Below are 17,010 nucleotides of genomic sequence, written 5' to 3'. Positions count from 1 at the left end.
AAATTCTTATTCAGATATCCTCCGTTACACATGGCCCTTTCTCGAAATTACGTCTATAAGACCCGACCTACTGTGTATCTTGAGATCGTTTACTTATATTTTTACAATTGGTATATAAACTCTCAAATTTTACAATATGGACTAATCAACTTCTCCTTAACTTTCGTTTATATTAGATCAAATTTTAGGTGGTAAACATCGGACATAAAATTCTTATTCAGATATCCTCCGTTACACATGGCCCTTTCTCGAAATTACGTCTATAAATTGTGACTCGTTATATTATTATTAATACATTTAAAAAAATTATATTAATATAATTTTTTTTTTGATAATAAAAAAATAAATAACTCCGTTGAGTGTCGCTGTAAAATATGTTGGATGTGGGTGACTAGGTGAATTGTAAGAAATGTAGAGGCAGATCTTCATACAAAATAACCCCAAAATTTTTGGCCGCATATAAATAACCCCCACCCACATTCGCCCCAGAATTTAATTCAAATCACCGTTTTCACTTCCATCATATCAACGCTGCAAAACTTTTAGAATCTGCGTCGATCTCAGATTCAGAATTTGTGATCGGGTAATCGTAAATGTCGGCGGCGGCGATTGCCAGGGGAAGCTCAGGCCTCGCTTATCCGGAGCGATTCTATGCGGCGGCGGCCTATGCTGGCTTCGGCGGTGGTGGATCCCCAAAATCTGCGGCTGAAGGCGTGGCCTCTAAGTTCTCAAACGACACAGCTTTACTCCTTTACGCCCTCTACCAGCAGGTTTTAGCTCCCCCAGATTTCATTTCATGATCACATTTTTTGCCTATTTCTGCATGCATCAGTTCTGATTCAGTTAATTCGTCCCATTTGTACTTGATCTACTCAGGTTCCGTACAGTTGGGTCGGGTGATTTTTGTTGAAGTTATAACTCCGAATCTTTTATTTCTTGCCGAAATTTGGTTGTTTGAGTCATAATTCATTTTATAAAGTTGCTCTTTTTTCCCGCATTTTCAGCATGCATGGGTGTTTGTTGACTAAATCATTACTGTTTAGCTGGATGACTAGTGATTCATATGAATCAGAATTTGTCCTAGTTGAGTATGGCTGTTGGGGTTCTGACATGCTTTGTTAGCAGATCGCTGATAAGATTTTAGCTTTTGTGCCAACTTTTTGGATGTTTGAGTTATACTGAAAATGCTGGCCTCATTTCAGTCTTCCACCTTAATTTCAGCGGCAATAGTTGCTATGCAGTTGATTAGTACAGTTAGCTTGATCCACTTGAGCATTTTCTGAATCATACTTTCTCTTGTAGAGTGGTGCAGTTGTGTTTCCTCTTTATTAGTAAATCTGTTCCTAAAATTGATGATTTCATGTAAATTGGATTCTTTTTCACATTATGTCTCAATTTAGTGCACATTGGTTATTTCATAGTTACATAAAAAATTTGGTTTAGTTGCTCTTATCTACTTTGTTTCATGCTTTTGTCCTTGTCATTGTGGTTGTAGTTCTGAGTTTCTTCAAGCTTTGTTGTCAAAGTGGGGCCTAAGTTTACACTCATGCAAGTTTTATTGCATTGTATTTTCTGGTAAATTTATAAGATTGACTTGATCTCCAATCTGATATTGATTTGCTTAGCAGGCAGGTATTTTAGCGTCTGTTATGTCATATGGCTTTCACACTCCGTGTCAATAAAATAATGATGTCTTGTAAAAATGTGGATTGACCAAATTCTTAATAATATGAATCATTGAATTGTCGTAGCTAATTATTCTGAAATACTTTCATTATATTTGTAAATGGTGGAATATATGTAATATGTTAATTCTTAGACATTTGAAATTCCCAATTTTATGGTTTTTTTTTGGGTTTCAGGAATTTGCTTTATTTACTGTTGAGATGTTTTGGCAAAATGTTGAGTTCTCGTTTTTTCCAGTGTTATTTATAATTTCCTTGGAGAACTGTGTGAATTTTCAAGGAAAATGGTGAAACTTAATAGTTCAAGAATTGAGAATACTTTCAGCCCTTTACTCAACTAATCATAGCTGAGAAAGAGAATTAATGCCAGTTTCTTGGTTTTTAAATTTGTAAAATGTGCATTGCTTCACCACCGTTAAGTGGAAATTTACTCTTTTGATGGTCTCAGGCAACTGTGGGGCCTTGCAACATTCCTAAGCCTAGAGGTTGGAGTCCCATTGAGCAAGGCAAATGGACAAGGTTTGCAGTACATTGATTCAGTGACGCCTATTGTTCTGATTATGAACGTCATCTTGGTTAAGAAATATTTTGGATGTATGTGAATAATTTGTTGATTCTCCACGTGTCTAAGTTAATAAAATCTTGTTTCTTTGGATTTTTAATTTAAACCCGGAGATAATACTAGTGATGGAGAAGAAATACATTTCAGAAGGAAATGCTAGTCTTTATTACTGAAAGAGAGAGTGATTGAGTTTGGTTTATGTAAGACAGAAAGATGAATAGTGTTTATAATCCAAGACTGACACTTGAATGAGTGTATTGTTTAAGGTTGCATAAGCTGTTGAACTGTGTTAAAGTTTGCTAATGAACTTTTGATTTATATAATTCAATTTGATTATGAAATTTCTGATAAACTTCACACTGTTCGACTTTGTAGTTTCAAAGTTTCCATGTAATGCTTTTTTACACTTAAAGTTGTAGTATTTTTATGTGTGTTTCTATGTGGTCAAGCTTAAGTTGATGAAGATGGCAGTCATCAATTCCTAGCCCAGTGTAGATAGGCAAAAATGTTGAAAGAAATATTTGGAGATAACTGCAGGCGAAGTTGAGATATAATACCATATTTCTTTCCATAGATTTCACTAAAGGCCGACATTGAGATAGAGTGGGCATATAATTAACTATATAGTTATGTAGTTGGGCTGACAAAGGGACTAGACAATTCACGAATTCAAATAAGCTTAATTCGAATGACTTCTCTTTTGTTGTTTATGGCCAAACTTTTTAACATGTATGTGAAACCTTTTCCTAAACTGAATATGGTGGACGGCATACATTCTTCTTTTCCACTCTGCAACATAAGGGGACATCAAAGGAAAACCATAAATGTTGATATTCTTCTTATGTACATTTTCTATGAAATTAGCTTGATCTATCCTTAGTTTTTCAATTAATACCAGTCAAATGAATGTTGACCCCGCCCTATCAATCTTTGAATTGTACACCATGGTCACCACCTTAAACAATATCCCCACAACTTCTGGTCACCGAGGCCAGTTTAATGACCAGTTACACCAGTGTATCTCTCACTGCTTCATTTCTCTTTTTCCCCTCACTGCATTGAAATATTAAACTGGAATTGTTTCCCAAGAAATAAAAGGTTAATGTTGATGCTTCAAGTTAAAAGGAAAAAGAATATACTGTAACTGAAAAGTAATATGATAAGTTGTTCCATTCTTATTAATGTGTTGGAAGGTCATGTTCATTTTAGATATGGATTGTTCTGAGTTGTGTGGATAATACATAGTGGAAACATCGAGCTGGAAGGTGCATTTATTCCACACCATGAATTGATAAAACTATTGTAGATAAAATAAGTTACGCTGTTCTGTGACTATGCTTCTTTGGTTTTATGTCCGAATCGGGTTTCTTGCTCTCATATTCAGTTCACTGCATCTCAGCAAATATAGACCTAGCTTCTGATGAAGTGGCTTGTATCAGAGTTTCATGTCAGATCAGTTATATAGTGATGTTTGTAGAAGATGTATATGTCTAGTCTTTTTCCTCAATCTGCTCCAAAATCTTACTTTGGTTTTATTTATTTGTCTTGAAGCTGGAATGGACTTGGAAACATGGCTTCCACAGAGGCAATGCGTCTCTTTGTTAAAATTTTGGAGGTTAGTTATTGTCAAAGAACTTGTAATGTAACTGTAAAAACATGAACATTATTATACCTAGCCTTGCCCAAACAGGAGGAAGATCCAGGATGGTATTCAAGAGCATCAAACCACATCGCAGAGCCAGTTGTACATTTAGAAATGAATGTAAGTTTGCAATTAATGAATTTCTGACCACTTTACCCATGTAAGCTCTAGATTGTTCTTTTCTTAAAAATCATCATATGGATGGCCAATCTTCACTTGTCTTATTAGATTCATTGCCAGAAACATTATAAGAAGCATGTGTAGAAGCATCTTTTTTTGTGATTTGTTGTGACAAAATCATAGTAATACAGGTATAAGAGAGCTGTGAATTTCCCAAAAAATCTGCTGTTACACAGTGCTCTTTGGCAATGTTCTGCTTAATTTTCTGGCTTTTGTTTTTGGTGGATTCTATTTACTATGATGTGATTAATTTATTACAATTTTTTTAGGTGATGTGATCTGGTTCCCCAGACTGAGGTGCAAATATTAATTCTTGAAAACCCTCATTAGGCATATCAAAAAGATGGAAATAACCTAGTGATGCATGTACAGAATTTGCTTTAGACAAGCACATGAATTTATTCTAGAGATTTATTTATTGATTCAGAATTACGTGTAAACCCAACTAGATTTAATGAGCGTCCTCTCGAGACCTAATTAAGGATCCTGCTTGTAGACCAACATCCAAGGCTTGTGGGTAGAGAGAGATATCTTATCTTTTCCTTAAGGATAACAAAGGTTACCTCATCCTTGGTGGAAATTGTTGACACAAAGCACCTTGGCGCTTGATTCCTTGATTCATCTTGTCTTGTGAATATATCAGAATATAGGTAATCTTTTCCAAGAGGTGGCCACTTCCACATAGTCTTGTGAGTTGCCTAAGCATGTCAGTCACAGACTTTTTAAGCCTCGATTCATTGCTTCAGTTACTGAACTTACTGACATTCACCGCCATAAGATCACAGAATGATGTATTCACTGTGAAGTCTAGGTTTAGAACCTTCTCTAGGCTGAGTAGGCTCAAAGGGCAGTATGCGGTCTCTGTGATTAGACTCTTAAATCTTGCGCCCTCACTCCTCAGCAAGATCACATCCAAAACATCCATGAACAAGAGATGGTAGAGATTCCAAGAAGCTCTCTTCCTTCTCACAGGTTGGTTCGTTTCTATATGACACTTGAGTAAGCAAGAGAATGTCCAAGAAAGGAGCAGGTAGCAGCAACACGAGAGTCAATCTCATTGCAGTCAATGTAAATTTGTGTCTTTTGACTTACAATTCTGCCACACAGAAATTTGATTATCAGTTAATAGCATATTTGCGTGCTCTTTGCTCCACCTTAGTGGACTTTTGACTTTTTAGTCAAACAAAGTTCTTTTCCAGCATGTTGTACTTTAAAAAGAATTTGGCCTTCTGATGTATTTTTCATCCACATAGAAGCACATCTTATATGATTGGTGTTATCCATTAACAGAAGGGGTTAAGTTATGATGTCTCATTGTAGTTGACCTTTTCTGAACTTCCCAGACAAGTTTCCATGAACTGCCTCCTAAGTGCTCTTGGTTAACAGCCCTCGTAACTGACAGCTTCAGGTTTTCATTGCTTTAATTCCTAAATCATAAAATCATAAAAAAATTAGTAATCTTTTTCAACATTTGTATTTGTGGGACAACATGAACTTGTCACTTTTGAGTGAGGTTGGTGCTTCTGCGACTTATTGTGTATGGATTGCGTACTATGAGCTCTAGTTTGCGATTTTGCGGTATTCACACTGCCAAATGTTTCTGGCCTTGGCCTCGGCAGTGTCCACTAAACAAACATGCTGCTTAAAAAATAATTTTGGTACTTGAACCGTGTTCCCTAAATTCTTAGAAATGGAAATTTCTTGTCGAATTAAGAGTTGCATTGAGGAGTTAAATATGGATGGCAAGTACGAGACTTGCACATTTACCATTGACATTGGTCTAATGAATTTAATATATGTGGAGGCGTTTAATTAGTTGTTTATGGCAACGTACTTAGGGCTAAGGTACATATGCGTATAACAAAAGATCATTTTGGATTGGAGTTGAAGTCATGGGAGTGAAGTTTGAGTAGAATATATTCTTTGTCATTATGAGTGGGTTAGCTATGGGAACAATTCAGTTAACCAGGAAACACTCTCAAGTGGAAACAAAGCAATCATAAACATAGAAACTATGATGGTGATATTTCTACATTTCTTCTTCTATTACGTATATGCTTTGGAATAGTGATTTAAAACTGGTTGGTGGTCAAAAGTTTGAAACTTATAGCTAGGGGTCTCAGTTAAGTGCTGCTGTACTCTGGTGAGTAATGTAGGATTATGAGATCTTGATTAATTCCACTCGGGGATCATATTGTAAATTTTCAGATACATTCCAAGTGCATTTAACTTATAGAAAACTGAACATCTTCATTGTTGCGCTTAGCATGCCTTCAGAAACTGCCTTTGTTACACCCTGTTGATCTCCGCGAGTAAAAATGGGATAATTTTCCTCTTAAGACAAACAGAAGTCACGTGATGTGGTTTCTACTATATCTTTGCTGGTCACTGCTCTTTTCATTTAAGTTTGCTTGTGGTGTTAACTGGTGCTTGTTCAATTTATGTCTTGATCAATTCCTGCTTTAACAACATTGTCAAGACTTAAGAGTTTGTGCTTCTGAGTTGTATTTTCCTACACATGTTTCACTGACTTCTGCTAGTGCTTCATGGTGTGGCCAGTGATTTTTACTCGTTAACATGCTTTGTGCTATTCTGTTCTTTAATTCATTTGGGTGCTTCTTTGCAATCTTTATTCAGCCGATTCATTTGTCAGCTTGCAAAGGAAAAAGAGACAGAATTAAATGCTTGCTATGTTCAACTACGTGAATCAAACAGTTATACCTTGTCTTTGTTTTATCTGCACTGTCCTGGCTTCTTTCTTAATCTGAATTTTCTTTCTTTTCATTTTTGCTTTTCGCTGGCTCAGCATAATCCGGAAGTTGTGGCGGTCTCTGAGAATGGAAATATTTTGCCTGAGACAAAGAGCGTTCCTATTGAAAATGGTAACCTATCAGAAACTCAGGATAAAGATGTCGTATCTGAAGGCCTTGGAGTAGTTAATGTATATGACCAGTGGGTTTCACCTCCAGTATCTGGCACACGTCCCAAAGCCCGATATGAGGTGTTAGCCTTTCCTCCTAGTACTTATTTTTCTTTTCTCTTTTTAAATGTTCCTACTGTATATTGGTTCTTTTTAGTTCTGAACATAGCTTGATTACATTAACAGCATGGAGCAGCAGTTATAGATGATAAGATGTACATATTCGGTGGAAACCACAATGGGCGTTACCTAAATGATCTGCAGGTATTGGAATTAAGTATTTTTATGAGTATATGTCGTATTGCACAGGCTCCTACCATGTGGCAGATCAAATGTGTTCTTACCCAAAAAAGTAACCTTGTTATATTGGCTGCATCTCTAGTTTTGGTACACAGCAAACAAAGTAATTGTTTGAGTGTCATTTCAGCAACAAAACTGGATGTTAATTACTTTAGAATTGGGTTTCTGAGGTCTTGTGTTCTATTTTTTTTTCACTCTCTTTGCATTTCTTTGTTATTAGCTGCTTTTATCAAGTATGATATTTAAATTGTTCTGTTTCATCTCTCTTCTCTTTGAGGTTGCTGTAGACATGAGTAATGTAATTGTTCCTTCTCCTGGGATTAGGTTCTGAATATGAGAAGTTGGACATGGTCAAAAGTTGAAGTTCGAGGAGTGAATGATGGCACAACGACTCCCTGTGCTGGTCATACCTTGGTTAGTCTGAGATTAATGATTTACCTGTCATAAATGTTTTTTCCTGATAACTATGCCCACTTTAATTATACAATTGGGTGTTAAAAATAGTTTCATACTATTTCTAATTTAAGTTACGTATTATAATGCTTACATTTGCATCTTTCTAGATACCATGGGATGGAAATAAGCTTCTTTCAGTAGCAGGACATACGAAGGATCCTTCTGAAACTTTACAAGGTTAGGTTGTGTTCAAATTTCATACTAGTGGTTCATAAACTCCTACTTGTTTGGGGTATTTTTCAGAAATTTATTCTGAATTGGTACAGATGCAAGAGAACTGTGAAGAAACGTATTGATAATGATTCTCCATGGTCTTTCATCTGAGAGATACTTTTGTTCACATAAGAAATTTGAGTTAAATTTGAATTTCGTTGTGAAAGTGCTCATGCTGTCAAGTTTTTGCCATATCCTTATAAGTCACTTATACTGAATTTTACAATTGAATTTACCTAAATATGGTCTTTGCGGAATTCTGTTTGTGCTTGCCTCTTTGTTTAGAACAAGGTTCTGCCTGACATGTCGAGTTAACGAAGGTTTTAATGAATTACTACTACCTTTAGGAGTTATTGCCTGACTTCTGACCGCAGTTTATGCTTTAATGACAGTAAAGGTGTTTGACCTGCAAACTTGTACATGGTCGACCTTGAAGACTTATGGACAACCTCCGGTACATATCCTTTATGTTAAAATCTTCATATCTTAATTAATGTGTTATCTATGTTTTTCCAAGTCACTGCTTCTGTTTTGGTACATTGCTTGTGAGTTCATGTCTTTTTTATATTTATCAGCTTTCTATATTGGAAGCTATTTATGTTTACATATTTTCTCTAAGGCTGAAATTTGAACAGTAAGGTCAATCGGTAGCTACATTCTCCTGATATTCTAATTTATAGGAAATTATTGCAAGGCAATAAACTTGCAGTGGTTTACTTAGAATTATCCTCATGTTTCTTTGCCCTCTAGGTCTCTCGAGGAGGGCAGTCTGTGACCCTGGTGGGAACAACTCTGGTCATATTTGGCGGACAGGATGCAAAGAGATCTCTTTTGAATGACCTGCATATTCTGGACTTGGAAACCATGACCTGGGATGAAATGGACACAGTGTATGGTTCTTGCTTTCTAAATTTAGGAATTAAAGTATTTCCACATCAGACTTTTGTGCTAATTTGAGATGATGCTGGGATGATGATGCACTTGCTAAACCACCAACACACTGATATTATAGAAAATACTGTTCATCTCTTCTTTGGCATCTAGCTGTCCAACCTGAGAATGAGGAATCATAGTTTCTTGGTAGGAATAGATTAGTGGTTTTCCATTTTCATATGCACCATGCATTTACTTCTATTCTGTCTCAGAAAAGAGCATTGTTATCAATACAGATTAGCATCTTTGTGCTATAGTTCTCATCTATAGTTCTCATGTGGTCGGTATGTCTTTTTGATAAGTTATGCATATATTTGCTTCTAAGTGGTACCAATTTTGTAGGGGCGTGCGGCCTTCCCCAAGATCTGATCATGCTGCTGCTGTACATGCAGATCGCTACCTCCTTATCTTTGGTGGTGGTTCACATGCCACTTGCTTTAATGATCTGCATGTTCTTGATCTTCAAACTGTGAGATGAATGACATATGTGACTCTTTTAGTTTTCGAAGTCTTATTTCACACCGATTTTGAAAATCATGTGTTTCTGTTTTGCTTTTATCTTGTATCAAATATGATTCAATAGATGGAATGGTCAAGACCAATACAGCAGGGTGAGATACCTAGTCCTCGTGCCGGCCATTGTGGTGTTACAGTTGGAGAGAATTGGTTTATTGTTGGTGGAGGCAACAATAAAAGTGGTATATATTTGATACCTTATTAGCCATTGACATTGAAGACTGCATGTTTATTTTCAAACTTCTCAAATTATATGCAGTTGCCATACAATGTTTGTGTGTGCTTTGGTATGCTCGTAATATTACATTTCATGGGGGACCAAGGTTTTCATCTGTTACATGGAGACCGTCGAAGGCCATATATTCATCATGAGATATATCGTTTTATTGGTGGTCTTTGAATTCTTCAATTGAAAATGGTTCTCATATTCATCCAATCATATTGACATTTTTGGGGTTCTCCAATTCAACTCTAACTGCAAGATAACTATGGAGAGTTATTTCCAGACTAACTGAACAGCATGATTTTCCTTGTATGATTTCCTTTGCTTTTGAAATGATATAAACTTGCTAGCATCAAACTTTACAGATTGCTTTATACAATGAGTTTGCAAAGGAAATAGGGTAATGGTTCATTGGCAAAACTTTATAGTCGGAACGGTATATGTTCAAGATGGACACACAAGAAAGGAAGAGTACAGTTATTATGTTTGAGCCTCGCTGTGTCCAATTAACTTGAGTAAGCTTTATCCTGCTTACTCCACTGGCTTAGCGGAGACAAACATGATTTGGTTCATTACCATTTCGTACCTGTGAGACTTTTTAGTCCAAGAATCATTAAATTTAATCTTTTGTTCCGTAAAGATTTCTAACTTTTCCTCTCGTTTGGGTTCTCATTATATAATCTATCATTTATCTTCTGCAGCTATTCTCCAGAATGATAAAATTCCTTGTCATGCTTGACATACTATCTTGTTATTGAGATGTTAAATTTGTCTTGAAATTCTATTTTCACTGGTATTCTTCAGGAAGATTATGACTCTCTGATGTCTTGATGCACACCCTCTCATGATATCCATTTAGTTCAAAGTTCTGTCCTTTATTTTGCTTTATTTTCTGTTTTCTGTTTGAATGTGCATTGTCTGTCAAGTCTCATTAATACATGTTGCTTCTGTCAATGAGCCAATTAACCTGGGTAATTTGGGAAAATGATTGTAATATCTGATCATCTATCAATTTGTTTTACTTCTTTTCGTTTTTCCTTAAAATTCCTCCTTGTCGGTGGTACTTTACAAATTACCTATTTACACATGCAGGAGTCTCTGAGACAGTTGTACTCAACATGTCCACGTTGGTCTGGTCAGTTGTAACTACTGTTCAAGGGCGTGTTCCCCTTGCTAGTGAGGTATTCTTAATTGCTGAAAACAGAGAAATGCTCTGACTTATGCTGCATTGTATACATTTTTCTTAGTCTAATGAACTTGTACAATTAGATTATTGAAACAATGACATATTTAGAAAGGAGTATTAGTGCTTCATGTGCATTATGCAAGATAAAGTAGTTGAACCATAAAAGCTGTCGTAGTAAGTTGGAGGATGTACTTATTGGAGGTCTGATATTGCTCAATATTATATTAGCGGTAATGTGTACAATTATCTAAATGTGATATAGGACAACTGTTACTATGTTTGATGATCTGGGTTAGTTTATGTGGAATGAACTTTAGGATCAACAAATTGGGCATGACCGTGTTGTATGTAAATACAAGAGAGGATTCTACTTTTTTATGGTTATTTCAACTGCTAGTCCATAATAACATGTAAACTAGATCTACCTCTGTATGTAGGGTTCAAGTTTGGTCCTGAGTTCCTACAACGGGGAAGACATCCTGGTTGCATTTGGAGGATATAATGGGAGATACAACAATGAGGTCTGGATAGCTTCTTCTGTTTTTATCCTTCTTGCCTCTAGAAAAAGTTATATATTCAATTCCTTAATGTTGCTTGTCTCACTACCATTAGGTCAATGTACTAAAACCAAGTCATAAGTCAACTTTACAATCAAAGATGATGGAGACACCAGTGCCTGATAGTGTATCAGCTGTCCAAAATGTTACAAACCCGACGAGAGATGTTGAATCGGAGTTCGAGACGGGCCAAGAAGGAAGAATAAGGGAAATTGTTATGGATAATATTGATTCAGAACCAAAGGTGAGGCTTGTTAAAAAGTTGTTCTCAAGTATTAGTTGCCAGGGTTTTCACTAATGCTCATAATCCTGGTAATTATGTAGGTTGCATGAATAGTATGCAACATGTAACTTTCAAATAGAACAAAGACTGTTGAACATATATTTCAATCATGGATGATTAGTATCTTTTTCTTGTAATACATAAACAATGTATGAAAAAATTCAATCACTCAAGACACTATTATACATAAAGTCCGAATTGTTGGAGAAAGTTGTTTGGTCATTTTCCTTCGTTTGAGTGCATGAACTTTCACACGAAATATTTTGACAATTTGCAGTACGACTACTCATAAAAAATTTCACTTTCTACGAGCACAGTGAATATATATTTAAAATGAAGAGTATACAGTGAAAATGGTGAATCTTTTAGAATGAATATCTAAGTTCTATTATGCCTACGAAAGCTTTTGATGTTTGGAACTAAATATCTTTTGTCTTAAAGTTTGATTTACTGAATAAAAAGGACTCAGCTTTTGATGCTGAAACAGATGGTTGAAATTAATGTTTCTTTTTCTGGTTAGTGGTTATGAATTATGATTATAAATTCCTGATGAGTTGGACACATTTTTTTTTCTTCTTTTTGTTAGATGTGAGTTAATTTTATTACTTTCTTAGAATAACTTTTGTGTGTGCATTTCAGTGTGTAATGTAGTAAGAGGTTTGTTCGGCTGATCTCGGTACCTCTCTTAAGATTGCTTCTTTGTCCTGTATATAATCTTACATGTATACTTGCAGATTGTTTGTCTTCCAACACTTAGTATTGCTAAGACTATTACCTTTTCCTAATTGATTTCTCCCCGAGATTGGCTGATATTGTGGATGCTTAAACTTAGACATATACCTCTGGTTGCAGTAATACCCATCTCTGAAAGTTTCTAACTTATTTTGCACAGATTACAAAGGTTGAAGAGACAAATGAGCATCGTGTAACAATCCTTAAGACAGAAAAGGAAGAACTAGAATCATCTCTCACTAAGGAGAAAATGCAAACATACCAGCTGAGGCAAGAGTTGACAGAAGCTGAAACTCGGAACTCAGACCTGTATAAGGTAATCTCTTTGTGCAATTTCATTTATTTAGTTTTAAGTGGTGTAGCAGTTATTTTATCCTTAAGAAGCCAATATAGTCCTTTCACAAACAAGAATACAATCACTTTAGAGGATGTTTGGCTAAGCTTAGTAAAACATTTTATATGTTGATACATTAGGATGATTTTAGAAGTTATAAGATCTTAGATGTTACTGTAAAAGTAAGCTCTTAAATGTTGATAACGTAACAATGTGGAGCGCATAAGATATTAGCAATGACGATGTTGTAATTGATATGATCGAAATTGAAGGAGGTTGTTAAAATCTTAAAAATGAGTTGGGAATTCCTTACTTTTCTTAAATGAATTCATAAGCTCCTAACATTTTATTTTTGGAACTTATAAGCTTATTCTATAAAAATTTTACCAAACACTTTTTAACATCTTATAAGCTTTCAAACATCATATAAAATGATTTGAAAAGCTTATAAACACCTTCTTAATTGGATGAACGGACTTTCTGAATTTCACCTCATGTAAAGTAGTGGTTCCCCCTCAGATCTAATCATTATACGAGTTCTATAGCAGGGATTTAGTCAGATAAGTTACGTTGAAGTCATTGGATGTGGTTATTGTATGAGCACGTATTTAGAGTCATGCTTACATTAGTTTCCGGAAATAAACCAGCTGGATCACAGTTTGGAACAAGATTAATTCTACACGTGGCTAGGGGCAGAGCCAGAATTGTGAGGGTTATTTTGTATGGGGGGTTGGAGTGTGAGACAGTTGTGAGAGTTCTTGTAGTTTACCCTTGTGCACATATAATTCTTTCTGAATTTCTTCTAAAGGCCGAACAAGTAATAATGGCACAGAGAATTTTTATTGGAGCAACATCAGTACAAAATAAAATCACATTAGAGGGTCGCCATTCCTACTCAGCAAGAAAAACGAATTTACTGACATAAAGAGATTGAGCAAATAATAGAATAACAAAATTTACTAAAAATGAGAGAGGTGAGCAACTGATAAATAAGAGCAACTTCAATGGCTTCAACGCCCAATCTCTTGCTAATCATGGACTCACAGTTAACCTACGTGAATGAGAATGTCCCAACAAGCTTTGGCACAAAGAACATTCCGTAGCGGTTAGGTTTACTTGGGTTAACCACAACGGGATTAACCCGAGTTAGCCTTTTATTGATTAAACTGGGAATTGATCCGAACTCCACGTAGAGAAAGTCAATGAACAACAATAAAATCTTAGAAAGTTCTTTGCCAATCGGTTAAATAGCATTTATGTCTGAGATTGGGTTGGGACAAGTAGGCATTTTTGTGGGTGGGAAGCTGCTTTTTTTTAGTTATGTAGGAATCAATTTCAAGGATATTCCAATTTTCATGCAAAAATTACAACTGTTATCAATGTAAATTACATTTGCTGTAGTTTCAAAGATGCTTCTTTCCTGAAAAATTTCATTTCTTCAAAAATATGATTTTCTTTTCCCCCCACTACCCAAAAGAAAGGGGGAAAAGAAAGATAATGGAAAAGAAAAAGAACTTAAAAAGATGCAATTTTAAAAGTTCAGCCTTCCTATAGCCTGCAGTTTCACCCCCACAAAGGAAAGAACAAGTGCACATGTTTTTTTGTCAGTGGATATCGTTGGCAATGGATTTAGCAAAATGGTCAGATTGGTTTTGAAGCTTAAGAATATAAAATTGTCCTTTCCTGGAGGAGCTTCATGATAATGGATAATAGTGATAAAGGAAATGAAGCCCTGGCATGGCTTGAGTGAAATAAGAATCCTTTTCTCTACATTCTCCTTTAATCAATTTTCTCTCTTTCAGATCCTTTTAGTACTTTTTCTTCTACTCTGATAGAGAAGAGACATGAAAATTGTTCAAAACTATTGTCTGCACTCTGCAAGATGGGGATGTGAGAGGCAAAAAAGCTGATTTCAAGAGCTATGATTCTTCTTCAGAAAAGTTGTGCAACATGGACATTGAATCACTGGGACACTGGGATTGCAAGTTTACAGGAATTTTAACATCGCCTTGCTAATTCACTAATAAATAGCAATTTACAACCATGTGTAGGCGTAGGCAAAGAGTGACAATCATGCAATTACAAATTGGATGTGAATTCACTTTAGATTTTATCTGCACAACCGAGAACAACACTTTACAGACTTTTCAATGTGGAAATGTTGGCTCTTGCCACATGTAAAGATAGATTTACTTTAACCTTTAATGTTGATCATAATTAATTCTGTTATTGAGGAAACGAGCTTGATTTTGCAGGAGCTCCAATCTGTGCGAGGTCAGCTTGCTGCTGAACAATCCAGATGTTTTAAACTTGAGGTCTGTATCATATCAGTAATTAATGCTGACACTAAGGCATATTGTTGATCAGATAAATGTTTGTATTAAAAGAAAAAGTTAATGCCATGGTTACATTTTGGCTCTTTCAATCCATATTTGACTACCCCCTGTTATGATTTTGCTATTCCATTATTTGTAATTCAGACGCCAATTTTATTCTTCTCAAATTCTGTTGTCAGAACATGTCATGGAAGGTGAAGAGGGTAACTCCCATGTTATGGTGGTTTGCCATACTTTCTTTACCTTTTCTTTCTAACCTGCGCTCAAGTGTTTATACTTAGTTTTGTCTGGAACTATTTTATGACAGTTTAGGAGATAAAATCATTTGAGATAGTCCCCTACGGAGCTTATTTAACCTTCTTATGTTCTTATATTTGTGTTGCAGTTGTTCATGTCCTCAAATATCATTCATTAATTGTAATCTTTGACATTCACGTCCTAAGTGAACCAAGCTTCATACAGTCTTGAAAAGGGCATGTTCTGACATATGAAGGATGTACAGAAACAAACTTCATCTACAGACCTAAAATATGCTAGATATTAATTAGTTTCTTCTGCAACAAAGCTTCAAAATGACCTGTTCCTTTAATTTTGTTGCGCCAAAAATTTGTTCGCTAATTCACATTGCTTCGGTTACAGGTAGATGTTGCTGAGCTAAGACAGAAGCTACAAACAATGGAGACCTTGCAGAAGGAACTCGATATCCTCCAGAGGCAAAAGGCTGCTTCAGAACAAGCAGCATTAAATGCAAAACAAAGGCAGAGCTCAGGTGGCGTTTGGGGGTGGCTTGCCGGAACACCACCTACCGAAAGAGTCGATGATTCATCCTAAACTTTACTGCATACTGATTCCCAGGTTTGAGACTCGTCAAAATTATATACATCTCATGATCTGTTGCCTTTTGGGCGCAAATAAGAACGTATTTAGTTTCTTAGATTGAGAAGGACAAACATATACATGTTGAAACTGAGCTGTGTAGGTTGAGGAGGTGATTCATGCTATATAGTTTTTGAGGATGTGATTCTTCATTATGACTTTGTGTGCTAGCAAAAAGGATTATAGTCTGAGTGGAAGTATAGACATTAATAATTTTTGGGAACGATTGAGCGATCATATAAGTTTGTAATTGGTTGTGGTGTATGATGATATTGCATATTGCAACGATTTTATCACACTTAGTCCCCTGATTGACTAAACTTATAATGCATTCAACATTCGAGTTATTCTTACTTAGATTATCAGTTTTAGCTATTTGCTGCATCTGATTTTGGCACAACTGTACAAACTAATTAGTAAAATTACGTTTAAATGCCTTACTTGTGATGATTTTGAAGTATGAAAAATACTATTTTAGATGTGAAAGAATTAAAACTGATCCGTATCAGTCTATATATTTATATTATTGTTATTACATTTTACTAGTCATAATCACGAGGATTACACTGCTTTGCAGTATAGTTTCTCTTTGTAAGAATAAAACAACCAATAAAGAAGAGTATGAGTGGGAGATTGTTTATTTCGAATTTAAGCAAGTTTAAGTTGAAGAAGTTTGATGATATTGTATACAATTGGTTGAAGTAGGGGAAAACGAATATTGGCTGCTGTCTAACACGTAATTTCTACTATATAATTCCTTATAATTTTGAGATCAAGAAATTGTTCTTATATGCTCAAAATGTTTATGTACTTATAGAGGGTGGTCAACCGTTTTACTTCATTATATACACTCATCTTGAATATGTATCAAGTCAAAAATGATACTAAACAATTTGGATGTCTCAAATGATATATCATTTTTTGACAAATCCAATCAGTATTTGCAATGATAATGATGCAATAGAAGGTTATTCTCTTGTAGCTAGTTACTATAGTGGTAGGTTGAGTTTTTTCTTCAGTTTAAATGATTCTATCATATTTATTTGGGTTAATTACACGAACTATGATGTTTTACA

The 17,010-nt window shown here is 35.4% G+C and overlaps 1 protein-coding gene across 1 annotated transcript; it reads left to right on the top strand.

The window, feature by feature from the left end:
* LOC105168909 (acyl-CoA-binding domain-containing protein 4) lies at window positions 432–16,258 on the top strand. The gene is made up of 18 exons (XM_011089104.2): window positions 432–770; window positions 2,134–2,204; window positions 3,799–3,862; window positions 3,938–4,009; window positions 6,876–7,070; window positions 7,176–7,253; window positions 7,614–7,703; window positions 7,853–7,922; window positions 8,351–8,412; window positions 8,709–8,848; window positions 9,234–9,360; window positions 9,475–9,589; window positions 10,723–10,811; window positions 11,254–11,337; window positions 11,429–11,617; window positions 12,549–12,704; window positions 14,978–15,037; window positions 15,698–16,258. Exons 1-18 carry the CDS (start codon window positions 594–596, stop codon window positions 15,887–15,889), a joined length of 2,031 nt encoding a protein of 676 aa, XP_011087406.1. The 5' UTR covers window positions 432–593; the 3' UTR covers window positions 15,890–16,258.

This window comes from Sesamum indicum, linkage group LG8 (genome assembly GCF_000512975.1).
Source record: "Sesamum indicum cultivar Zhongzhi No. 13 linkage group LG8, S_indicum_v1.0, whole genome shotgun sequence".
In the NCBI taxonomy this organism is placed as follows: Eukaryota; Viridiplantae; Streptophyta; class Magnoliopsida; order Lamiales; family Pedaliaceae; genus Sesamum; species Sesamum indicum.
Note: the sequence above shows the minus strand (reverse complement) of the source record. Positions and strands in the feature narration are given on the sequence as shown.

Excerpts from the sequence above, each read along its gene's own strand:
- LOC105168909 (XM_011089104.2), top strand. The coding sequence starts at position 594 with ATGTCGGCGGCGGCGATTGCCAGGGGAAGCTCAGGCCTCGCTTATCCG. Across the intron at positions 8,413-8,708 it reads AGACTTATGGACAACCTCCG|GTCTCTCGAGGAGGGCAGTC; the intron begins GTACATATCCTT and ends TTTGCCCTCTAG. Across the intron at positions 11,338-11,428 it reads ATGGGAGATACAACAATGAG|GTCAATGTACTAAAACCAAG; the intron begins GTCTGGATAGCT and ends CACTACCATTAG.